General features: G+C 40.0%; 1 protein-coding gene across 1 annotated transcript; it reads right to left on the bottom strand.

The window, feature by feature from the left end:
• cgrrf1 (cell growth regulator with ring finger domain 1) lies at positions 1-25,552 on the bottom strand. The gene is made up of 6 exons (XM_078562636.1): positions 25,414-25,552; positions 25,180-25,319; positions 16,590-16,767; positions 15,215-15,362; positions 12,835-12,942; positions 1-684 (listed from the first exon to the last, which is right to left on the bottom strand). The coding sequence occupies exons 1-6, from the start codon at positions 25,515-25,517 to the stop codon at positions 289-291; spliced, it is 1,074 nt and encodes a 357-aa protein (XP_078418762.1). The 5' UTR covers positions 25,518-25,552; the 3' UTR covers positions 1-288.
• Positions 25,553-27,534: the final 1,982 nt, after the last annotated feature.

The following is a 27,534-nucleotide window of genomic DNA, read 5'->3' as shown; positions in this document are numbered from 1 at the left end:
AAAAAAAAGTTCTAATTTATTTAGATTAAGCAGTATAGATGTTTTTGCACTACTGGAGTAGTTTAAACTATTGACCTACTAGTTAATATAATTAATTTGTTTCTCCCCTCACACAAGAAAACATGCTGTCCCCGTTTTAAACTAGTTAGAATGCCAATAATGCCTCAAGTGACTTGCATAACTTCATTACAGAATATCTTATTTAATTCCTTCATCAAGACTTTGTAACTCTAAATTGCACATAGCTCATATTATAGAAGCTACATTTTCTGAGTTTATTTCTTTCCATTAAAGATTAAGGCCTTCATTTACACCATTGTGAATGTTTTCCTCATCAAGGTCTTCCCAGATATCTTCAAGTATCTGATTATCAGTGCCAAGTTTAACTGCATCAACTTCTTCCTCTGTTCGTACTAGGGCAAAAGATTCTTTAACAAACTCTCTGCACATGGGGCATTGCTTGAAGTAATTCACACAACAGTCACATAAGCAGGCATGTCTGCAGGGCAGCAGAACCCAGTTCACAGCAGCATTTTGGCAAACGACACAATCCTTGCCGCTTTCTTTTTGTGAGCCAAGCTCCTCTTCTGTGGTGCCAAATTTCTCCAGGAGCTTTTTGGCCAGGCCAGTTTCTGAAGTCAGTTGTGCAGGTAAACTGGTTTCATCAACAGATATAAAAAGTCTCTGGGTAATAAAAATTAGAAAGTTTAAACATCATTCATTCATATTGTTTTGTCATTTGTTATATCATTAAACCTAACCAGTAGATTTGTTAAACAGCCAGAGCCATATCAGAGAAGTTGCAAGGGATCTTCTGAAGAACTTCATATACAGTCATGATTGTTTTGTAAGTAAATGTAGGACACCTAAAGAACTCACTGGTCTTCTTCAACACTCCCATTGGATCTTATATGCACAACTGAACAGGCAGATATTACCTTAACTGAAAGATGCCACCTTTAGCAATGCAGTACTCCCTCAATATTGTAACGAAGATTGGTATTGTATCTGCTGTGTCACAAATGATTCAACACAACATAATAATAAACAGTGATATCAACTTTGTGTGTGTAATAAAATGACAGTATTTGTAATGTAACATTTTGAATTTATCGGCACTTTGATAGAACTTCCAGCTTACTGCTTATATTTGGAAGGATTTCAGCAGGAGGAACGCATAGGAGGGAAAAAAATGAAGAAGAGATCAAAACTCTTCTTCTAAACTGAGAAATATTATTGGGAAATATTGAGATACAGGAAGGAAGGCAAATATGAAGTTAGCTGAACAACAGTGCTAATTTATATGCTATTCACTGAAAGCAAAGCATTTCAATGCTTTTACAGGGTGAAGCAAAAAGATGGGCACGAAGTAGGAAAATTAACTTTGCATGGGGGAGTAAATGAAAAATTGAAAAAGATTCTAGGAGGCTTTCAAAAGCAGGGTACAAATGGAAAGGGGAAAAAAAAGTAAGCACTCCAGAGAGCAAGGGTTTTATCTGTTAAATGCAACCGTGCCTAGGTTGAAATAGAATGGTGAAGCAATCATGCATAATGCCACAATAGGAATTTGCCTGCAGATCTTCACACCATCGAGCTCCAAATCTTTGCTTAATCACCATGGATGCCAAAAATCTCCTCACTGACAAAGAGAAGGTATCACCAGGCTGCTGTCATTTATATCTTAGAAACTGGTTCACAGCAACACTAGCAAATTCAAGAGAGTAAATCACCCACCCACCTTCTATTGTGCCCTGGCTGGGAAGGCTATGAAGGTCAGAAAAAATAATTTGAAAAGCATAGCATTCATAATCAGATTTTATCCTTATATATAACTGATAAACAGTCATTTAAACAAAATAAGCAATAGGAGTAAGCCCACTCAGAGGCTCCAACTAATTTATCAAGTAACTTAACAGTATCTAAGTTGGTCTTATAACACTGATCAATTATTTAATCTTTCTTTGAAACACATTTAAAATGGGTCTACATGGAGTTTTGCCAAATGGCTCACCAACTAAAGGCTAAATCATACAGACAACCAAGATCTCTGTTCCAATCCTGATCTGTCCTGATTTATCTCAGCTGGAGCAGCAGTATAATTGGCCTTATAAAACCATAGTTGTTTACAACATAGGCTATTTTGTCTATCATGTCTGTTTTAGCTCTTAAGTATACCAACCAAAACTAATTCCACAATCCTACACACTCCTCAGTCCCATATTATTATGCTTCAAATGTTCATCCAGTGTTCCCCAACCAGAAGAGGGTGGTGTGGAACCAGGAATTGTTTTACATAGGCTTTACAGCACAGAAACAGGTAATTTGGCCCAATGAGTGCTGGTGTTCATGCTCCACTTGAGCCTTCTCCCATCTTTCCTTATCTAAATCTATCAACTATTCCCTTCTCCCTCACATGCTTGGCTAGCTTCCCCTTAAACACATCTATACTATTCACTTCAACCACTCCCTGTGGTAGCGAGTTCCACATTCTTACCACTCTTTGGGTGAAGAAGTTTCTTCTGAATTCCCTATTGGATTTCTTATGACTATCTTATATTGATAGTCTCTAATATTGCTCTGCCTCACAAAAGGAAACATTCTCTCTATATGCATTCTGTCAAAACCTTTCATAACTTTAAAGACCTCTATTCAGTCACCTCTCAGCCCTCTTTTCTCAAGAGAAAAGAAGCCTGTCAATCTTTTCCTGACAAGTGAATCCACTCATTTCTGGTATCATCCTCCTAAATCTTCTCGGAACCCTCTCTAGTGCGTCATATCCTTGATATAATATAGTGACCAGAACAGCATGCAATACTTTTAAGTGTGGTCTAACCAAGGTTTGAAACAGGTTTAACATAACTTCCCTACTTTTCAATTCTATCCCTCTAGAAATAAACCCTAGTGCTTGGTTCACTTTTTTAAAAATGGCCTTGCTAATCTGTGCCAAAACTTTTAATGATTGATGTACTTGTACTCCAAGATCTCCTTGCTCTTCTACTCCACCTCAGCTCACACTTTCCAAGTAATGTGATCTCCTGATTCTTTCTCCCAAAATGTACTCTCTCACATTTATCTGTGTTGAAATTAATTTGCCAATTATTTGCCCATTCTGCAAGATCAACTCCTCCTGTAATCTGTTGCAGTCTTCCTCTATCCCCATCCCCCAATTTGGTGTCATCTGCAAATTTAGAAAGTGTCTTTTTAATCCAAAGTCCAAATCATTAATGTAAATTGCGAACAGTAGTAGTTCCAACACTGATCCACGTGGAACACTACTTCCCACCATCTGACACTCTGAATAACAGCCCTTTACTCCCACTCGCACCTTTCTGTCTTGAAGCCAGCTAGCAATTCATTCTGTCACTTGTCCCGACTCCACATTCTGACCTTATTCATTACTCTATTATGGGGCACCTCATCCTGATCAGGGAACTCCTGTAAGATGACGATGCTATGCTAATTGCCCACATGGCAACTCAATTACAAAGGCTGATGGACTCTCTCTCTCATACTTGTAACTTATTCTCCCTGACTATAAGGGTTAAGAAAACCGTGGTTTTGGAACAAGATGTTGTATCTCTATCCCTGTTTACACTAACACTCCACTAGAAGTAGCTAACAAATTCTGCTAACTTGTGTTCATGGTTACAGGCAATCTGCCTCTTGATGCAGAACTCAGTACACGCATAGGGAAAGAAGTTGCCACCTTTGGCTGACTCGTGAAATGCAAATGGGATAACACCAAGCTCACCCTCAGGATCAAGCTGATGGTTTATAAGGCCTGTGTTCTCAGCACCTTGCTGTATGGCTGAGAAACATGGGCTACTTACAGCTACCAGGAAATGAAGTTCAATAATTTCCATCTCTGCTGTCTGTGGCACATTATAGGTGTATCCTGGTAGGGCAAAATCACAAATGCAGCAGTCCTCTCAAAGGCAGAGCTCCCAAGTATGTTAGCAGTAATCAAGCAAAGGTGGCTTTGGTGGATTGAGCACATCCACAGGATGGAAGACGGTCGCATACCCAAGAACCTTCTGCATGGTGAGGTGGCCGGAGCCAGATGACCAGTGGGGCACCCAAGGTTCCGCTTCAAGGATGCTTGTAAGCATAACATGAAGACCCTAAATGTCGACTATCGCTTCTGGGAGTCACTAGCTGGCGAAAGAGGGAAATGGTGACAGCTCCTGCAGGCTGGTTTGCACCGCCACCACGCCCAGTGGCTACAGCAGCTAGGCAACAGGCTCCAAGCTCCAATGCCAAAAACAACAACCCACATCACTTGGCAATTTCATGCGTGGCACTGGTGGCAGAACCTGCCTCTCAAGGATTGGCCTTCACAGCCACCAGCAGAGATGCACTAATTGAAGACACCTCACTTAATTGGATTGTTTTCTGCATGTCCATCATGTCTTGTAGATGGAAAGATGCCAACATATGGGGCACCTTATCAAAGGCCTTTGAAAGTCCAGATAAGTTATGTCTAATGCACTTCCATTGTCTACTCTCTCTGTCACCTCAAAAAATTCAATAAGGTTGTTCAAGCAAGATTTTCCCTTTTGAATTCCATACTGACTATTCATTATTATATTTGTTATGTTTCTAGATGTTCTTCTATTCTCTCCTTCAGTAGGGATTCCATTATTCGTCATAGCACTGATGTTAAACTGATTGGTCGATAATTCTCTGGACATGTTTTGTCCTCTTTCTTAAATATAGCTACCCACCAGTGCTTCTGGCACTACACCTTTTTCTAACAAAATTATTAAATATGTGTAAGTAATGCCTCTGGTATCTCTTCCTGAGATTGTTTTAGAATACAGTTTGTAATCCATCTGGACCAAGGGCTTTCTCCTCCGAGTTTGTTTAGTTTATTCAATACATTCCTTTTTTTTTATATTATAAACACACTTCTCATTCAATGTCATACCCAACTGTTCTGTCTCCCAGATAAATATTGAACCAAAATTATTTAATATTTCTGCCATTTCTCCATCATTACTTGTGGTCTTATTCTATCTATTGGACTTTTAAATATTGGGTTAGGAGTCCTGTACACATTGTAGGAACTCCACTTCCTCATCCCCTTTACCTACCTCTTCTGTCCAATTAATATCAGGGTAGTTCAAATCCCCATAATTCTGTTTTTATTCAATTCCCAGTTTTTTCTGCATATCTCTCCTTCCACTATTAATTGCTCTCTAGACTACACCTAGTACTAGTAGTGTGTTTGGTCCTTTATTACTTTTTATCTTTGTCAATATGGATTCTATTTTTGTCTTGTTGAAAGCTGCGTCCTTTTGTTCTACAGCCATTGTTATCCCTAATAAGTACAGCTACTCTATATTGTTTTCCCTCTATATGTTCCAAATACATTATACCCTGCAATGTTTAATTCCCAGTCCTGATTTTCCTGTGGCCATGTCTCAGTAATCCTTATGTTTGGTTCCTCCCACCGCACGATTGGTTCCAGCTCCCCCATTTTAATAGGCACACTGAGCATTTCTGTACAGACATTTTAACTAATTTTAATAGGACTTCCTCTAACTTTACGTTTAACCATCCTTTTAGAGCCCTGTTCTATAACTATTTATTCCCTTGCCATCAATGTTCTCCTTTACTTTATTCTTTCCTAAGCTCTCCTGCTCTGTTTCATTTACATTTAGGCTGCTTGCATTTCTTTTAGATCCCTCCCCCCTCTTACTAGTTTAAAGCCTTTGCCACTTCCCTACTTACCCTTTCCGCTAGGATGTGTCCCAGAACTGATGCCAGTCACTTATGAAAAGGAACCCCTCTTTCCCACACCAGCCCTTTAATCATGTGTTAACTCTACTGATCTCTCTGCTCCTATGCCAATTTACACATGGCTTGGGTAATATCCTGAAATTATTACCTTTAAGGTCCTGCTTTCAAATTTAGAGCCTAACTCCTGAAAGTCTTTTAGAGGGCCTCCTCCCTCTGTTGTTTGTTCCAACATGGACCACAATGACTGGATTTATCCCCTCTCTTTCTAAGTACTTCTCCAGTTACCGAGAGATATCCCATATCCTAGCACTGGGTAGACAACAGACCCTTTGGGATTCTCCTTCTAGGCTGCAAAAGATGCTATCTATCCCCCTAATTATAAAATCTCCTATAAGTACTACATTTCTATCCTGCTTTTCCCTAGCCTCTGAGCTGGGGTGCCTTGGTTTGCTTTGTGGCTGTTCTTCCTGCAGTATTTCTCTTTCTTCTCATAGATAGTGAATACATCATACTTGATGGACAGGACCAGTGTCTGCAGGACCACCTTCTCAACTCCTAAATCCCTACTACCTGGATCCCCATCAGTCACACCCTTCCTTTCCTGAGCCTGGTTTCCCCTGGGCTGTGACTATATTATGGAAAAATGTGTCTAGAAATTCTTCCCTCCCCATTTAGTGTCAGAGTCTCCCCAAATTGCACTGCAGCTCAATGACTTTGAGCTGGAGAGATTCGAGATGATGACATCTCCTGCAGATGTGCTTGCTTGGGGCAGTCTCGACATCCACATTCTGCAACCCAGTCACATGGCCTGCTCTGCCATTTCTTAAATTAGCCTTATTTAATTAAAGTTGTTAAATAATGATGATTTGTAGTTCTATCAAGTAGTCCAACTATTTAAGCTATAAATTTACAGTATTTATACTTTCCTGGTCCTAGTTTAAAACTATTACTATAGTTTAGAGAAAAGGAACTGTAAAACTTACCAGCAAATTCCCTACCTCCTTACTTAATTAATGCCTCTGGACTTCAGCTCTCAGGACTCCTGTTCCCCCACTTGGACCATTCCTTGTTTTGCAGAAGGCCAGAACAACACCTCTTCTCTCACTGCAATGAATTCCCCCAGTTAAGAAAATACTCTGTCAAAGTGGTATCCTGTCAAACTGGACTTCATGATACCTACTTTGTGCATAAGGAAAAAAAAACACCTGTATTTATACTAGCAGAAATTTCAGTCAGTCCCCGGTTTCCAGTTCTACCTTGACACCTAATCAATGAACTATACAGATGCCACAAGCAGGCAGCTTGTTTACCACTGACTAAGACTGAAAGAAACTACAAGCTAAGGATTTATGATGTACACAGGACTACTTGTATGCCAAACAGTGGAAGAAGCAGGCAATAGATAGAGCTCAGCAATCCTACAACCAACGGGTCTGATCAAAGCTCTGCAGTCTGCCACATCCAGTCCTGAATGGAGATGGACAATTAAACAATTAACAGGAGGAAGTGGCTCCGCAAATACCCCCATCCTCAATGATGGGGCAGCCCAGCACATCAGTGCAAAAGACAAGGTTGAAGCATTTGCAGCCATCTTCAGCCAAAAGTGCTGAAATATTCCATTGAGAAAGAAAGGCACTACGAGAAGAACGCACCATCTTTGACTAACTAAGGAAATTAAGGATGGCAGCAAATTGAAAGAAAAGATGTACAATGCTACAAAGATTAGTGGTAGGCCAGAAGATTGGGAACATTTTTAGAAACCAGCAAAGAATGGCTGAAAAAAATACAGGCAGGTACAGAAAGTAATTAGGAAGGCAAGTGGAATGTTGGCCTTTGTTGCAAGGGAGATAGAGTATAAAAGTAGGAAGTCTTGCTACAACTGTATAAAGCATTGATGAGACCACACCTGGGGTACTGTGTACAGTTTTGGTCTCCTTACTTAAGGAAGCATATTTTTTGCTTTGGAAGCAATTCAAAGAAGGTTCACTGGACTGATTCTTGGGTTGTGGGTTTTGTCTAATGTGGAAAGGTTGAACAGGTTGGGCCAATGTTTATTGGAGTTTTGAAAAATGAAAGCTGATCTTACTGAAACGCAAGATCCTGAGGGGACTTGACAGGGTAGATGCTGAGAAAATGTTTCCTCTCATGGGGGAGTCTAGAACTAGAGGACATAGTTTAAAGATAAGGGGGGTCTCCCATTTAAGATGGAGATGAAGAGGAATTTCTTCTCTCAAAGGGTCATTCGTGTTTGAAATTCTCTCACCAGGTGAGCAGTGGAGGCTGGGTCATTGAATATATTCAGGACTGAGTTAGATAGATTTTTGACTGAGATGGGAGTCAAGGGTTATGGGGGACAGGCAAGAAAGTGGTGTAAAGGCCACAATCAGATCAGCCATGATCCACTGAGTGGGTAGAGTAGGCTCAATGGGCCATATGGTCTACTTCTACTTCTATTCTTATGATTCATGTCTATCACAAAAGAAAATGGTTGGTTGTTGTAGGCCAATCATCTCAGTCCCAGGACATGGCTGCAAGAGTTCCTCAGGGTAGTGTCTTAGGCCCAACCATTTTCAGCTGCTTCATTAATGACCTTCCCTCCATCATAAGTTCAGAAGTGAGGAAGTTCGCTGATGATTACACAATTGTTCAGTACCTCAGATAGTGAGCGCTCAGATATTGAAGGAATCCATATACATTCAGGCTGGCAAATGATATTCGTGCCATATGTGCCAGGCAATGACTAACTCCAATAAGAGAGAATCTAACCATTTTCCCCTGACATTCAGTGGCATTACCATTGTAGGATCCTCCATTATTAACATTCTGTGGTTACCATTAACCAGAAACCAAACTAGACCAGCCATGTAAATGCTGTGGCAAGAGTAGGTAAGAGGCTAGGGATTCTGAGGCAACCAACTTACTTCACTTCCTTCTCCCCAGCGCCTGTCCACCATCTACAAGGCACAAGTCATGAGTGTATTGGAATACTCTCCACTAGCCTTGCTGAGTGCAGTTCCAACAACACACAAGCTCAACATCATCCAGGACAGAGCAGCCTGATTGCTCAGCAGCCCATTCACCAACCTAACCATTACTCCCTCCACCACCAATGCACAGTGGCAGTGTATACCATGTACAAGATAACTACAGCAACTTGCCAAGGGACATTCAACAGCACCTTCCAAATCTGTGGCCTCTACCACCTAGAAGAAGGACAGCAGATACTCGGAAACACTGCCACCTACAAGTTCCCCTCTAAGCGATTCTTGTACTAGGACACCCAGAAACCTCTGCATCTCTCACCATTTAGATAATATGCTTTTTAAAAAATTCTTCCTGCCTCACATTTTCCCACATTAAACTCCATCTGCCAGGTTTGTGCCCACTCACCTAACCCATCTATATCCTTGCATAGCCTCATGTCCTCTTCACACTTTCCTTCCTATCATTGTGTCATCAGCAAATTCAGCAACCATATCTTCGGTCCCTTCATCCAAATCATTGATATAAAGAATTAAGGTCCCAGTGCTGATCCCTGCGTCAGACCACTCATCACATCCTGCCAACCAAAAAATGACCCATTTATGCCTACTCTCTGTTTCCTGTTAGATAGACAATCTTCTGTCCATGCCAATATGTCACCCCTTACACCATGAGCTTTCATTTTCCACAATCACCTTTGATGAGGCACCTTATGAAATGCCTTCTGAAAATCTAAGAACAGTACATCCACTGGATATCAACAGGACCTGGTTACTTCTTCGAAGAACACCAATAAATTGGTTTAGTAAATTTCTCTTTCAAAAAACTATGTTGACTCTGCTTGATTATCTTGAATTTATCTAAGTGCCCTGTTGTAACGTCTTTAATAATAGTTCCTAACATTTACTCTGTGACAGATGTTAAGCTAGCTGGCCTATAATTTCCTGCTTTTTCTCTCCCTCCCTTTTTGAATAAAGGTGTTACATTGACTATTTTCCAATTTAATGGAACCTTCCCCGAATCTGGGGAGTTTTGGAAAATCAAAACCAACACATCAACTATCTCACTATCCACTTCTTTTAAGACCCTAGGATGAAATCCATCAGGACCCGGGGACCACAAATTATTGGAAACTACGGGTTGACAAGTACCGCTTCCCTGGCGATTGTAATTTTCTTGAGTTCCTCCCTCCCTTCCAATTCCTGGCTTATAGCCATTTCGGGGATGTTACTTGTATCCTCTATAATGAAGACCAATGCAAAATACCTGTCCAATTCATTTGCCATTTCCTTATTTTCTATTACTAACTCCACAGACTCGCTTTCTATTGTATAATGCTCACTTCGTTAACTCTTTACTTTTTAAAATATCTATAGAAACTCTTTCTATCTGTCTTTATATTTCTACCTAGCTTTCTCTCTCACTCCAACTTTTCCCTCATCAATCTTTTAGTCATTCTTTGCTGTTTTTTATATTCTGTTCAATCTTCTGACCTGCCACACACCTTTGTGCAATTATATGTGTGCGCAATTATAAGTGTGTTCTTTAAGTTTGATATTATCTTTAACTTTATTAGTTAACCACAGATGGTGGGTCCTCCCCTTGGAATTTTTCTTTCTCGTTGGAATGTATCTATCCTGTATATTCTGAAATATCCCCTTAAACATCTGCTATTGCATCTCTAATGACCTATCCCTTAACCTAAATTGCGAGTTCACTTTTGCTAGCTTTACTATCATGTCCTCATAATTGCCCTTATTCAAGTTTAAATTACTAGCCTTAGACCCACTCCTCCCTCCCTCAAACTGAACATGAAATTCAATCATATTATGATCACTGCTATGTAGGGGTGCCTTCCCCAAGGTCATTAATTAATGCTATCTCATTGCACAATACCAGGTCTAGTATATCCTGCTCCCTGGTTGGTTCCAGAATGTGCTGATCTAAGAAATTATCCAGAAACATTCTATGAATTTGTCATTTACGCTTCCTTTGCCCAACTGATTATTCCTGCCTATACGTAGATTAAAATCCCCCATGATAATCACTATACCTTTATGGTAAGCTCCAACTATTTCTTCTTTAATTCCCGTCCTACCGTGTGATTACTGTTAGGGGGCCTGTACACCACTCCCACAAATGACCCTGCTTTTATCATTCCTCATCTCTACCCAAACCGCTTCTATATCCTGGTTTCCTGAATTTAGGTCATCCCTGTCTATTGTGCTAACATAGTCTTTAATTAATAGAACCACCCCTCCACCTTTTCCTAACTTCCTATCCTTCCTAAAAGTCACATACCCTTCAATATTCAGGTTCTAATCTATGCCACCCTGCAGCCCTGTCTCTATAATGGCTATTAGATCGTACTTATTAATATCTATCTGCACTATCAGTTCATCTGTTTTGTTTCAAAAGCTGTGTGCATTCAGATACAGAGCCTTTAGTTTTGTTCTTTTATTATTTTTGTAACCTCTAGCCTTATCTGTTGATTTACTCTTAGACATGAACTCTCTGTCCCGGTCTGTTTATTATTTCCCACATCAATACCTTCCTCTCTTTGCTTGTCTCTACTCTTTGATAATACAGATCTGTCCACATTTGACCCATTGCCTCCATTATTTAGTTTAAAACCCTCCCTACTTCCCCAGTTATGTAGTTCACAAGAACACTGGTCCCAGCAAGATTCAGGTGTAGACCATTCCAACAGTACAGCCCTCACTTTCTTCAGTACAGGTGCCAGTGCCCCACAAACCAGAACCCACCTCTCCCACACCAGTCTTTGAGCCATGTATTCATCTTTCTAATTTTTTGTGCCCTATGGCAATTTGCAAGTGGCTCAGGTAATAATCCAGAGAATATAACCTTTAAGGCTCTGCTTTTTAATTCAGTGCCTAGCTCCTCATACTCTCTATGCAGAATCTCTTTCCCAGTTCTACCTATGCCTTTGGTACCTACATGGACTCTCCCCGTCCCACTGCAAGTTCCCCTCCAGCCCTGAGCAGATGTCCCGAACTTTGGAACGGGGCAGGCAACACAGCCGTCTGGACTCTCGCTCTTTGCTGCAGAGAACAGTGTAAATCCCCCTTACTATGTTGTCCCCTACTACCACTACATTCTTTTTTGCTCCACCAACTTGAATGGCTTCTTGTACACTTGTGGTATGGTCAGTTAGCTCATTCATCTTGCAGCCCCACTCATCCAAACAAGTTGAGAGAACCTCAAACATACTGGACAATTGCAGAGGCTGACAGTCCTGCACTCCTGCCCTCTGGGTCCCCTTACCTGCCTCACTTGCAGTCGCACCCTCCGGTCCCTGATCACTGACCAAATCAGAAGATCCTATCCTCAGTGGTGTAACTGCCTCCTGGTAATAGCATCCAGGTAACTTTTCCCTTCCCTGATGTGTCAAGAGTCTGCAGCTCCGCCTACAGCTCAATTGGCTGTAGCTCCTTGAGCCACAAGCACTTACTGCAGCACTGTGGGCGTACTTACACCACATGGACTGCAGAAGTTCATGGCGGCTCACTAACACCTTCTCATGGGTGATGGGCAAAAAATGTTGGCCTGCCCAACAATGTTCACAGCCCATTAAAGATTTTTTTAAAGTTCTGTAGAGCTGAATTTTGTACTATTTACTTTGAAAATTTGATAGCAGGCCACATAAGGATATAATAGAAAAGGCTTGGTTAAACAGGTAGTCTTAAAGCATCCCTGGAGAAGGACTTGAACCCACAACCTTCTGACTCAGAGATGAGAGTGTTACCTACTGAGCTGCAGCTGAGCCAAATTTTTTTAGTCAGTAACTTCTTCCAGTTTAGGAATTGAACTCTGGTCTCCCACGTGACAGGCAGGGATATTAACCACTATACTAAGGATCTGCATATTCCTAATTGCTATTTCAGCTGATTCCCAAACGTGCCATCTCCATAGCAAATAGCTTAATAACAATCTCGCAGGAAACAGCATCGAGAAAAAAAAGAAAAAAAAAAGCTACTTATTATTATGCATGCAAGCCATGTCTTTTTTAAGCACTTGTATTACTCAATGAAAGATTAGAATATACAGCTGGTTCAATTCTCCTGTAGTCACTATAATGGATAAACCTACCTTAAGGTCATATATGTGACCTTGGGAGGTCAGCAGATACTGGTACAAGATTCGACAGCTGAGTCTGTATTTCTCATCAGGAACATGAATTACTGTTACCATAGAAACCTGGAGATACAGAAGTCATAAACATTGTGAAATTCAATGATTATGTTTATACACAGCAACAAAGATAATTAAATATTGTCATGAAGATGTGCTTTGTGCCAAATAATGATTTTAATCCAACGGCTGGCCCAATTTTCATTACTGTATATTCCACATTCCAACACAATTAAAATGGAGATGGCATGTCTGCAAAAATCTAAACACAATGAACTCAGAGGAATGTGATTGAACCATATTTCCTATTCCATTAGCACAATGTCCAGATACTCAACTGGGTGGAGACAAATGATCAAATCTCTTGGACAATGGGACCCTGTCGAAGAGGGGGAATTCCCAGGCCTGACCTAATCAAGTTACAACTGGAATATATGATCATGTTTGACTAGAGGGTGGTCACATGATAAGCAATTAGGTTTTCAACACGTTTTCTCAGCAGAACTGAGGACAAGCAGCTGAGAAGCTAAGCAAGATCCTTCCTCCCTTTCTCTCAACCAACTTGCAAGCTTTTGGTCAAATCTGCTATTGTTTGACTCTCTCACCATGTGCCGATGACAGAGATTTTAAAGAAAGAACTCAATTCCACAGCGGTATCTCCAAAAGAACAGATAGATAATCCATCAGCAGTTTTAAATCGCTTCAATGCTGAAAGCAGTAAGACCACTGGATTCAGTCTGAAGCGAGCTGAGTCACCCAACTATAGTGTGAATTCCTTTTGTGGACTCCAATTTGGCCAGTCTATCCTTCCCCACTCTGTGTGTGTGTGTGTGCATGTTTGTGCGCACAATTTATTTTACTTACATCAGCTTAAATACAATAAAGCTAACCTCTTTCTTTGTTAAACTCAAGGGAATCTATCCTATTTGTTCTTTCAGAACAGTGCATAAACAGTTAACTGAATTGGCAAATATACCCTTTTCAAATAAAAAACTTGTTGCAGTCAAATGAGGAGAGGGCAAAGAGGGGAGGTCATTCGACCCCTCACCCGGTTGTAACAATATTGGGGAGACCAAACGCAGACTGGGTGACCGCTTTGCGGAACACTTTCAGTCTGTCCGCAAGCATGTCCCAGACTTTCCTGTCACTTGCCATTTCAACACCCCATCCTGCTCTCATGCCCACATGTCCGTCCTTGGCCTGCTGCAATGTTCCAGTGAAGCCCAACACAAACAGGAGGAACAGCAGCTCATCTCCCGATTAGGCACTTTACAGCCTTCCGGACTTAACATTGAGTTCAACAACTTCAGGCCATGAACTCTCTCCTCCATCCCCACCCCTTTTTAAAAAAATATATTTTTATTTTTTTTATTTGCTTATTTTCATTCACCCATTGTTTTATCCCTTTTTTTGTAATCCTTTTTCCCCAACCACTGCCCCGCCCCCCCCAACCCCCCTCCCCACAAAAGGGCCATCTGTCACTTGTACTATGTTGTTCTTTCAGAGTGCTGACCCTTGTTCTGCCATTAACACATTCTGCTTTTTAAAATTTATGCCACTATCAGCACTTTTTTTAGTCTTCACCGCTACCATTAATACTCCCTTTGTTTTATGCCCATGACACCTTTGTCAATCTCTCCTTAGCCCCCACCTATCGCTGACCTTCTATCCTCCTTTACCTGCTCTGCCACCCACCTTTAAACAGTATAAATTCTATCACATTTCTACTTCTCTTTGGCTTTGAAGAGTCGTGCTGACTTGAAACATTGAATCAGCATCCGTGGAAAGAGAAACATTCAGATTTGCTGAGCATATCCCTTGACACGTTGCTGTCTGCAGGGGAGGCAGGCAGTCAGTCAAAAAAAAATTTCAACTAGTATTTAACCCAATGCTTTTTTTTGAACACTAAAGGGGAGACAGATGAATGGGGATCATGGGACACTTGGCATAAAGCCTAAGCTGCTAAAACTTGAGAGAAGCTTGTCTAATGAGGCAAAGTGTCATGTGAAAGATCGAATCAAGAGGTAACAGGAACGTTTTGGGGGAGGGGTTGATGAGGAGAGACATATGACAATGTGATTAAGGAAAGATGAGATCAGGCGAATATGGTGGAAAGATTAGTTAAAGATGAAGCAGCTGGTCAAGTGAACTTTTCGTAGTTGTATAAATTGGCTGCTCAAAAATGTTCTGTAGAACCCCTACAATCACTGGAGAGTGGGGCTTCTTCTTGCATTCTCGTAATAAAGATCATTTGTTTGAACAAAACATCCAACTCTCGAGGCATTTTTGGGTACTGGGGCAAGGCCTCACCCTTTCAAATGCTTTCTAATGCACTTACAATTTCATAAATGTCCTGGTCTTCCTCTTCCGCTAATGTCAACAATGCAACTAGTGGATATTGTTTTCGAGGAAGATTCCCAAAATCTTTAACTGCTAAATATTTAGGCAGCTGAGAGAATTTTTCATCATCATTTTGTTTCTCAATACTAGTGCAATACGTCAAAGAAAATAATTCCTCAAATGTACTGTCGGTTCTCAAATTGTAATGTTACAAAACAAATTCTTAGTCATTTGTTTCTCGATTTTTTTTTCTAAAGTGAACAGCTTGTTGCAATACCCTCTCAATCTTGGAGACTAGGGAAGTTTGTGACCCAAAGTACTATAGAGCTCATAAACTAACGTTAATTCCTTAATTGCATTAATTACTTCATAGCCAACAACATTCTGCAATTGTGTTGTATTCCATCTAGCGGTCCATCCAAAAAGTAAAACCCACAACAATGTCAGCCATGACAGTTAAGCCGCGATTATCTCGTTGCAGAGCAAGTGTGCATTGGTCATTTGGAATTTACAAACATGTCAAATGATTAAGTTCCATGTACATTATTTGGGATTCTAGTAATCCAGTTTCCCAGTACTGTGAAAGCACAACAGCAGAGAACAACTGTTACAGTTTGTTGAGCAAGTTGGTGGCATATTACAAGCTCTGTACCTTGATTTGCCAGAAAATATGCTTATCATCATAGCAGTAATTTTTAACCAAATTGGAAATTACAGGTTAGTAAATACCTTTTAATGTCTTTTGATTTCCTAAATTGAAATAGCACATGCAGACTTTTCTAACTGATTTATATTTACGCTAAGTTTAGATCAGTAAATTAATGTCCCATTCCTCTATCACCGCTGTGCTTGCTGGCCTACATGGGCTCCTGGTCAAACAATGTCTTGATTTCAAAATTCTCATCCTTGTTTTCAAATCCCTCCATGGTCTTGCCCCCTCCCTATCCATGTAATCTCCTCCAGCCCTACAACCCTCCAAGATGTGCGCACTCCTCTAATTCTGGCCTCTTGCACATCCTGATTTTAATTGCACCATAAGAGGCAACTGCACCTTAATTTGCCTAGACGCCAAGCTCTGGAATACCTGCCCTACACCAGCCCACCTCTCTACCTCACTTTCCTCCTTTGATACTCCTTAAAACCCACCTCTTTGATGAAGCTTTTGGTTATCTGACCCAATATCTCATGTGGCTTGGTGTCATAATTTGTTATATAATGCTCCATGAGGCAACTTGGGACATTTTATTACATTAAAGACACTTAAAAAATATATGTTGTTGTTTCTGCGTGCCGTCTTAAATTAATGTCAGTGAAAACTCTGATAATTATACAGCAGACTCAGTGACTTGTTCATCAGAAATAAAAAAGGATACAGAAAATTCTCTTGATGGAGATATTCTCGATCTATCGCTTCTTCTAGATTCTGTGGCACCTTTATTCTGAAGCAGTAAACATGTTTTTGTAATCCTTCATGAAGTTTATGAACACTGCATCCCCAGTAGATAGTCAAAATACATTTCTCTGTGCAATGAGTTTTGAGGCTTATTCCACCTGCAAAGGCAATGCAGAGTTGTTTTTCAGAGACACAGAGTAAAGTATTCCCATGATATAATCAAGCTCATTGAGAAGTACGCTAAAATATAGTCACTGAAAATTTAATTTTTAAAAGACTTATAAAGTTAGTATCTTACGAAAAGATCTGATTTGATTTTGTAATAGATATGATGGACCTTGTTCCTCTCTCCTATATCAGTGAAAGTGAAAAAGTCTCATTATTCTTGGACATATTCTAACACTATTATCTCTAGTGCATTGCAGTCAGTAGATATGATAACATCAATCATAAGCAATTGCATTTGCAATTTCTTTTTAATATAAAAGAATTGGGAAAATGTAGCACTATCTCTTTTGATATTTCTATTATACTTGAACATGTGCAGCAAGGAGCTGGCGAGCTGATAGTTTCTCAGTTAGATTAAAGAAAAGTGAGTCAAGTATTCAAGTTAGACAATGGGGAGGGATATAAAAGAAAATGCCCAAAATTTAACGCATATAGAACACAAGCATGGCAGCCATGATCAGATGGGAAAGTACAAAATAACAGAGGAGCAGTCAGGTAAATTTCAAGAGACAGTGAAGTGAAAGGAAGCCCTGAGATGGAGAAAAGTAAGATGCTTAGGCTGGCAATGTTAACAAAAATTAATGGATTAAGAGAAGCTTTTCATAAACCAAAATAAAGGCATTGCCAAAGCTCTGAAGACAAAGTTATGTTAAGTTAATTAAATTGTATTTCTGCTCTAATTATCTATTAATTATATAGTATATTTTAAATATAGGTGTGGTTTGGTCATGAAATAAATTTACACCAAAGTTTTGCAAGTATGAATCAGCAGTAACAGGAAGCAGGCTAATTCGCAAAATGATGTAAAAAAATCAATGTGAAAGAATTTTTTACAATCAATGTTTATAAACACATACAATCCTGCAAAATGTTAATAAAGGAATAAAAAGTTTATATTTCCAGGTTAAACTGTGAGCTCTATGACTCAAGGTCTAAACATTTACTGTTAATGCCTCATTGTAAAGCACAGAATACTGATTGAAGCATGGGCCAGATCCCTGTTACCTGTAAAAACAGGAGGTTTAATGCTGTCATGTAATATTTATTCTTCCAATGAGTAAAAAGTAAAAAATATGAACAAGCTCTTTGACAAACTGTTAAACTTACTATTTTTAGAAGTGCAGAAACTGTGGTTGGAAAGTAATCATCTGACCAAATAACAAATAAGCAAATGTGCAACCAAGTTACCTCACACCTTCAGAAAATAGGTTATGAACACATAGGAGCTTCTGATAGCATTTTAACCCTTTCTACTACCCCTCACCATCCCCCCATTTTCTCTCATCCTCACAGTAGATATGTGGTAAAGATGGATCTGTCCAGGCCAACTGATAGTTGATGATCACAATAGGTCAATGAAAAATCATCCTTATCAATTCTCCCATCTCATAAGCAACAAAACTAAGACCTGGAACTCAGCAAAGCATTGATTCTGCAGCATCGCTTGTTTTCTCCTGCCTCTCCCTCTTACTTTTCTCTCCTCTTTTCCTAAAGGGATGAGTCATGAAGAGTGGTAGTTCTTCTCTTACCAGCAGCTCATCCATTGCATTCTAATATCCAGTAGCTATTTTTCACATGTAAATCATGAGTGTTGGCATACAATTAAATTTAGGAGTGGTTCATCAATAATCCTGACCCTGTCCTCACCTGATATTCCTCCACTCCTGATGTTAGTTTTTAACCCAGCAAGACCAAATTTAGCTGCTTTATTAACTTTAAAGATGATCTTGCACAAATGTTTTGTCCTTTCATCCCCTTTTAAATTATGAATTGTTAACCCAACCATTCCTTGCCCAATATTGGAAGAACAATTATATTCTTTCCTAAATAACTTTACTGTGTTTTGATTTGTATTTATGACACATGCTGTGTTCAGGATTGCACCAATGTCTATGTTTATTACATTAGCAAGATTGAACTTGATCTTTAATGGTCAACTGCCAAGACAAAAGTCACAATTGACTTTCAGTTGTTTTTTAAGAGCCATCAAAATCCTATTACCGTCATCAAAATCTTTTTAGCATTAAGATACAAGTGCAATATATGCATCTGGTTATATGTCTCAAAATTCAATAATCCTTTGTAACTGCTGCCACATAAACTGACAGCATAATTGCTCAATTGGCAAACCAAATCATTCTGCTGTGATGCACAATTTCATTCTGGTGGTGGAATCAGCTTTTTTATGCCCACCAAGATGAAAAAGATCAAAAGGAATTTCTACTCCCAGCAGAGTTAGATTTATGGTAATTCTTCTTGTACATCATTCCAACAAAGCACTTTAATCCAGAAATGGAAGAGGATCTTCACTGCTCATGCATGGCACTTATTTTTGTTACGTATCCTTAGTCTCAGAGTCAAAATTGCAGGTAGTGCTGAATTTAGTTTTATGCTGTGGCCTCAAGAGCACTAGGTATTTTGAAGACTTTCCAAACTCATTTCACTTCAGGAAACACAACCAGAAGGACATTGAATTCAAAATTGTAGAGAAATTGTAGCCTATTGACAAGCTCAAGTCCAAAAGGATTTTTGCTTTGGACATAAATTCCATCTATAGATCATCTGCTCTGGTTGGGGAGAAGATACAAATTTACTTACCTCAGTTTTGAAGCCAAAAGGTTATTTACAGGGGAACTCTCTTGATGTTTTCCTCTTCTGTTTAACATCTCATTCTTCAGCCAGTTAACTTTAGCCGTGCTTGACTTAATTCAAAGCTATCATTTCTGAGGCCTCCTGAGTTTCATGCCCATGCTATTAGGAGAATTTTATTAAATATAAAGCTTAAGAAACTATTCTGAAAAAAATGTTGAACAACAAATTAGGCTATATAAGTTAAATAGGAGATTTAGCTTGGTCAACCATTGTTCTTTGGCACCTCCCCCCAAATCAGAGCAAGACAAACAATGACAGACAACTTATCACAGCTGAGACAGCTTTCAAATTGAAAGAAAAAGTGTACAAGTCTAGCAATAGGTCAGAAGATAGGACACAATTTAAAAACCAGCAAAGAATGACTAAAAAAATGAGGGAGAAATTAGAGTATAAGAGAAAGCTAGCAAGAAATATAAAAACAGAGTTCCTAAAGTGAGTATAGGTCCTCCAGAATAAGAGTGTGGGGAATTAATAATGGGAAATAAGGAAATGGTGGATACATTGAGCAGATATTTTGTGTCTGTCTTCACTGTAGAAGACACAAATAACGTGCCAGCAATACTTGTAAATCAAGAGGTGAAAGGCAGGGAGGAACTCAAAACAATTGCAAGAAACAGGGAAAGGGTATGAGAAAACTATTAGAACTAAAGGCTGACAAGTCTCCAGGATCAATGGACTTCATCCTAAAGTCTTAAAAGAAGTGGCTGCGGAGATAGTAGATGCGGTGGTTGTAGTTTTCCAAATTCCCCAAATTCTGGAAAAGTCCCAGAGTGCAAAATGCCAAAAGTAACTCCTCTATTCAAGAAATGAGGGAGACAGAAAGCAGGAAACTATAGGCCAATTAGCCTAATGTCCGTCATAAGGAAATTGCTAGAATACATTAAGGAGGTTATAGCAGGGCACTTAGGAAATCTTAATGCAATTAGGCAGATCAACATGGTTTTGTGAAAGGGAAATTACAATTGACTAATTTATTAGAGTTATTCGAGGAAGTAACAAGTAACATGGAGAAAGGGAAACCTGTAGACGTGGTGTACTTAGATTTCCAAAAGGCATTTGATAAGGTGCCACTAAAGTGACTACACAAATTAAGAGCTCATGGTGCAGGGCATAACATATTATCATGGATAGAGGATTGGTTAGCTAACAGGAAGCAGACAGTGCAGGGAGTAGGGTTAAATGGCTCATTTTCAGGTTGGCAAGCTGTAAGCAGTGGAGTGCCACAGCGATCAGGGCTGCAGTCTGAACTATTTACAATCTATATAAATCATTTGGAGAAGGGACCAAATGTATGGTCGCTAAATTTGCTGATGACATAAAGATAAGTAGGAAAGTAAGATATGAAGAGGGCATAAGGTGTCTACAAAGGGATTTAGATAGATTAAGTGAGTGGGAAAAGAATTAGCAGATTGAATATAATAAGGGAAAATGTGAACTCATCCACTTTGGCAGTAAGAAGAGAAAAGCAGCATAATATTTAAATAGTGATAGGTTGAGAAACTCTGAGGTACAGAGGGATGAATGGCCTGGCACATGAACCACAAAATGTCAGTAAGAAGGTACAGCAAGTGATTAGGAAGACAAATGGAATGTTGTTGTTATGGCAAGAGATTGGAATATAAAAGTAGGAAAGTTTTGCCACAATTGTACAGGGCATTGGTGAGACCACATCTGGACTATGGTGTACAGTTTTGGTCTCCTTACTTGAGAAAGGATATCATTTTATTAGAAGCAATTTAGAGAAGGATCACTGATTCTTATGATGAAGGGGCTATCTTATGAGGAAAGATTGGACCTGTATCCATTGCAGTTTAAAAGAATGAGAGGTGATCTTATTGAAACATATAAGATCCTTAGGGGAACTGACAGGGTTGATGCTGAGAGGATGTTTCCCCTTGGAGAGATCAGCACTAGGGGACAGAGTTTAAAAAATAAAGGATCTCCCATTTAAGACAAAAATGAGGAGAAATTTTTTCTTTCAGAGGGTCGTTGATTTGCAGAATTCTCTTCCCCAGAGAGCAGCGGAGGCAGGCTCATTGAATATTTTAAGGCTGAGTTAGATAGATTCTTGATTGACAAGGGAGTCAAAGGGTATAGGAAGTAGAGAGGAAAGTAGAGTTGAGACCACAATCAGATCAGCCATGATCTTATCAAATGGCAGATCAGGTTTGAGGGGCTAAATGGCCTACTCCTGCTCCTAATTTGTATGTTTGCGTACATGCACACCAATTTCATGGATAACCTGTAAACTTTCAACACTTTTATTTGCATTTTATCATTTTTGTAACTGATTAATGTATTCCTATGCAAGTTAAAGTATTTGGTAAATTTGCCTTGTTTGCAGTTTTTCGGGTCATATGGAAACAGAAAAATCAGGGCCAGAGTTAAAAGCAATAGGAGGTGGACAGTTAAAACCTGGCCGGATTAAAAGGAGTGATGCTCAGAAAGTAAGACATATCACCACCAATTACCTTCCCTCCAAATAATTGACAGTGAGGCAGAAGTATTATGAGTAACTGACAGTTAAGCAGTAGTATTTTGAGAGAGAGCTTAGAATTTATATATGATACAAAGAGCAAGAAAAAAGATAGCAAATGAGAGAGGGCAAGAGCACAAGAGAATGGAGTTTGTGGTGGGGCCAAAGACAACAACTTTACTCTTCCCAATATTTAACTGCAGGAAACTGTGGCTCATTCAGGATTGGATGTCAGACAAGCCTTCTGACAACACCAAAGCAACGGAGAGGTTGAGAGTGGTGACAGTGAGTAGAGCTGGATGTTGTTAGTGTACAAGTGGAACACGACGGCTGATCTTTGGATGATGTTGTTGAGAGGTAACACGTAAAAGAGTAACAGGGAGCTGCCAAGGAAGACTCTAGAGGCAACAAAGCAGGAATAGAAGAAGCAGCAGAAGTCTCCCTGGCTATGACTGGATAGGTAAGAATGGAACTACGTGAGGGCATTTCCACTCACTGGACAACAGGAAAGAGATGTTTAAGGAGGATGTTGTGGTCAACCTTGGCAAAGGCTGCAGAGAGGTCAATAAAATGAGGGAATGTGCACAATGGCCAAAGCAATGAGTACAATAAGCATACAAAGAAATAAATGTAAGCTAAACACATATTTTCCAAAGTAGATGAAAATATTATTTAAAGCATGATTAAATAGAAACTAAGTCACAAAATATACAAGAAAAAGGCTGGAAAGTATACATGAATTTGCCAAAGCAGGTGAAACGTGTCACGGGAGCAAAGAATTTAGATATTAATAAAGCTAAGAAATGTTAAAAATTCTTCCAGTGTCACAATAAAGAAATAGAAATGGAGTTAGAACGTGAATAAATATAGTAGTGAAATTAAAAGTTTAAACATTACATTCATATTATCTGGATGTATTCACTAAATAGGGTAAACCAGGGCGATCCAAGAGTAAAAGTCGTCCTGTGGTCCAAATAGTATGTATATCCTAGGGTGCCAAAGGAGATGAGGGAGGAAATTTCTAGGCATTGGCAATCATTGTAGAGGAATTGTTGAGCACTGACAGATTCTACAGACAAACAACTGTTCTACTATTTAAAAAGATCTGATCCACCTTTACAGGTCTACAATTGACTTTCAAATGAAGACTGGATATGGGAAACCATGTTCAGTAGGAAGCCTCAGATCAATTGGGTTTTCCGTAGATGCATTACAATTTGAGGATGATGCATCACCATGCTAAAAATTATCCAAGTGGCCTGCCACCTTGGACCAGAAATTGCTGTAATATCACATCTCACAGTGAACGATGTTAACTGCACTTTTTATCTCTGCTCAAATTTCACTATATTCGTACTGCAATTTGCTAGAATTTTGTAGTAATAACAGCACAGCAATGTCAATGGCACATCTGCAACTTCATGAATGATGTGCTCAATGATTTATCTCCTTAACCAATGAAAAAAGGAAGCGGAAAGGAACAGAGTGAATGACAGAGGGAAATAGGGTGATTTAGAATCAAATTAGACAGAAGGAAAAATAGACAGTGAAAGAGAGGAGATTGAGAGAGAGATACACAAAAAGAGACAGAAAGGAGAAATAAAAATGAAAACAGAGCAAACCCAGTTGTGTTAGGGAATTCCTGTATTGGTTCATGAGCAGTTAATGAGTGAATAGTAGGGTAGGTATGCAAAATGTACAAACATTTTTCACCCAAGAAATATAGAATCAGTAGTTCCAGGCTCTATCATGATCAGAAATCAGTGGAATTGTTTTCATATGAATGCAGGAATTGCTGGATGAAAAGAGATCAAGGTCCATATACTTTGCCTTCTAAATCTTTTATCAACCACTGATAACAGGTTTTAAATCAATCACTTAAATGAAGGTTCTTAAAGGGGCACACAGTTATAAACTTAAACCAAAAAAAACTTTAAAGGCAACTTAAATCGCGGTCGTCATATGGTACAATATTAATGGAGCTGCTAGCAATCAATCTGTATCAATTAGTCTACAACAGACCAGGACATAAGGAAAGGACAATCCCAGTGGCGAAGAGCTTTGGGAGACATAGGTTCAAAGTCACCTCTTCCCTCCCATGTTACATTTACCAAGTCATGTCTTAAATTACTCAGTGTACTGCAAAATTACTTCCTGAAAGAAGTCTACCTACTTTGCATGAGTATCAAGAGTTTTGCTAAAGTACTCTTTTCCAATATAACAAAACTGGCACAAAAATGCTGCCAAGATAGATGAAAAGCTTTAAAAACACCTCTAGGAACAATTCACTACCTACTGCAGTGATATCCCATAGTTTAATTGTTCTTTTTCTGGGCCTCACAGGTTGAGAGTCATGTCAGAATCATAAATTGAGTCATTAACAGGGTCCTTTGGGTCGGTAAATAGCAGCAGCAAGATTAATTCGCATTAACAAAAATCTAACAATTTTATGACATGTAATGAACTTCAATAGAGAATTTCATGGTATGATGGGATTTTTTCTGATTTTGTTGAAGCTATTGGCAGAGATCATCCAACAATTTGTGGTAAATCAGAATTCATGTCACACTTCCTCCACCACAAATTGCTTTATCTTTTATGAACTAATAATGCATCCTCATTTTTCAGCAAATTTTGGACTACTTTTAGTGATGAGCTCAGGGCGTGATGATGCCAGCATTCTATCTCAGGTTTTATCTACACACATTGCCCGAAACAAATACTGGCTCCAGACTTTACATAGTATTTATTTACAGTCTGAAGTTAAACAATGGCCATAATTCTAAGCACCGGGGATCAGAGCTAATCCCTTAAAGGGCTGGCTGAACAAACAGAACTATCTTCAAATTAAATAAAAACTACGCCTAGCTGCTTTGCTGCACGGCAGAAATATTTATCAAAAATGAAGGGAAACAACCTGCGACAAGACAGATGTGCTGATAGGCGTTCCGGCCAATAATGAAGAACAATATTTGGAAATATTAGATAGCATGCTTTAATCAAAGCAATTCGGCTGGATGCCCCAAGAACAGGGAAGTGTTGTGAGCAGTGTTCACTGACAGGTTAAATATTGCTCAGAACAAACGGATGTTATTAACACCAGTTAGTTGTCGTTAAGTATTTTGACGGCAGGGCAAGTGTCTGAACCATGTTTCTCGCAGCGTTACTTGTAGAGGAACAATTTTTAACAAATATTTCCGGTACAGTTGGTTACCTGTAACTGATGCAGCTCCGGAGTTTATAATTTCCAGTGCGAATGGGTTTTTCACCTGCACCATGCGTTTTCTCTGCACCCTGGCGCTGGACTCGATCTCCTCCGAATTGCGGATTATAACAGGAATGTCCCAAACAAACCTGGTTCAGGAAATAAAAGTGACCGGTTCGTTACTGTCAGGACTCCGGGAGCAGCCACGACTTTCAGTCACAAGTACCTCATTCCGACACTTACCATCCCAGTATCACAGCGGTGGTTACAAAAAAGCACAGGAAGATGAGGCTTATGTAGAAGAGCGGCGAATATTCGTACAACATCACCAGGAAGACCGCAGCCATCGGCCTCCCAACAACCCCCGCCGGATACTGGCAGCAGCAGCAGCGACGGCAAGCGCAGAGCGACAAAAACAACCGCACGCGCGTTTCCTTCACCTCCACCCAGCACCACGTGCTCGGCTGCCTTTGGAACCCTCCAATGGTTCCAGTTCCCAAAGTTATAGAGGTGTCAGCTGTGGCTCAGTTCATAGCACCCTCGCCTTTGAATCAGAGGGTTGTGGGTTCATGTCCCACTCCCGGAAACCAAGAACTGTGAATGTACTCGAAAGAGTTGCAATCTGTGACTGTTGATAACTTGAAAGAGTTTCCCAAAGTTATACTGGTCTCCGCACGGACTCTGCAGCAAAAGGGTTGACTGGCCTCAGGCTCGGTTGCCTGCATTCTTGCCTCCCGGGCAGACTGTGGGATCAAACCCCCGCTTCAGGACTGAAGCATAATCATAGAACAGTCACAGCACAGAAGGAGGCCATTTTTCATGCCCATACCTGCTCTCTGCAAGACCATTTTAGCCAAATTCCACTCCCCCACAGCCCTTTTCCTCTTCAGGTGCTTTTCCAATTCCGTTTTGAAAGCTGGGGGGGAGATGGTTTCTCAGGGAATGCAGCAAGAAAGTCTGTGGCACCACGAGTGGCTCAGCTGCACAGAGATGATGAAAAAAGAGTGGGAGAGCAATAGTGATAGGGGATTCTATCATTTAAAAAAAAACAGACAGGCGTTTCTGCAGCCGGCGGCGTGAAACCAGGGTGGTATGTTGCCTCCCCGGTGCCAGTGCCAAGGATGTCACTCAGTGGCTGCAGGACATCTTGAAGGAGGACGGTGAACAGCCAGAGGTTGTGGTCCATATCGGGACCAACAACATAGGTAAAAAGAGGGATGAGGTCCTGAAAGCAGAATATGGGGAGCTAGGCTATAAATTAAAAAGCAGGATCTCAAAGGTAGTAATCTCAGGATGACTCCCAGTGCCACGAGCTAGCGAGATCAGTTATAGGAGAATAGACCCGATGAATACATGGCTGGAGAGATGGTGTAGGAGAGAGGGATTTAGATTCCTGAGGCATTGGGACTGATTCCGGGGAAGATGGGACCTGTACAAGCTGGACAGGTTGCAACCCAGCAGGACCGGGACCAATATCCCTGCAGGGGTATTTGCTAGTACTGTGGGGGAGGGTTTAAACTAGATTGGCAGGGGGATGGGAACCTGAGCGGGGAAATACAAAAGAGGGAAACAAAGATAGAAATGAAAGACAGAAAAGTAAAAAGCAAAAGTGGAAGGCAGAGGAAACGAGGGCTAACAGCAAATAGAGCCATTGTACAAAAAATGATGTGTAAAAATTTTAAAAGGTCTAAAGGCACTGTCTCTGAATGCACGGAGCATTCACAATAAGGTAGATGAATTAACAACGCAAATAGGTGTAAACGGGTACGTTATGATTGTGATTACAGAGACATGCCTGCAGGATGACCAAGGCTGTGGACTGAATATCCAAGGTTACTTGATATTTAGGACAGACAGGCAAAAAGGAAAAGCAGTTGGCGTGGCATTGTTAGTAAAGGATGACATCAGTGCAATAGTGAGAAAGGATATTGGCTCAGAGAATCAGTCTGGATGGAGCTAAGAAGCAAAAAGGGGCGGAAAACATTAGTGGGAGATGTCTATAGGCCTCCAAACAGTAGTAATAAAGTAGGGGACGGCATTAAACAGGAAATTAGAGATGCATGTAACAAGGATGCTACAGTAATCATGGGGTGACTTTAATCTACATATAAACTGGACAAACCAAATGAGCAATAATACTGTGGCGGATGAATTCCTGGAGTCTGTACGAGATGGCTTTTTAGACCAGTATGTCGAGGAACTGACTTGGGAACAGGCTATCCTAGATTTGGTATTGTGCAATGAGAAGGGTTTAATTAATAATCTTATTGTGCCTTTAGGGAACAGTTCCCCTTTAGGGAACAGTAACCATAAAGTGATAGAATTCTTCATTAGGATGGAAAGTGAAGTAGTCCGATCCGAAAC

Source organism: Cetorhinus maximus, chromosome 18 (genome assembly GCF_964194155.1).
Source record: "Cetorhinus maximus chromosome 18, sCetMax3.hap1.1, whole genome shotgun sequence".
In the NCBI taxonomy this organism is placed as follows: Eukaryota; Metazoa; Chordata; class Chondrichthyes; order Lamniformes; family Cetorhinidae; genus Cetorhinus; species Cetorhinus maximus.
This window is presented reverse-complemented; position numbering and strand designations above follow the sequence as displayed.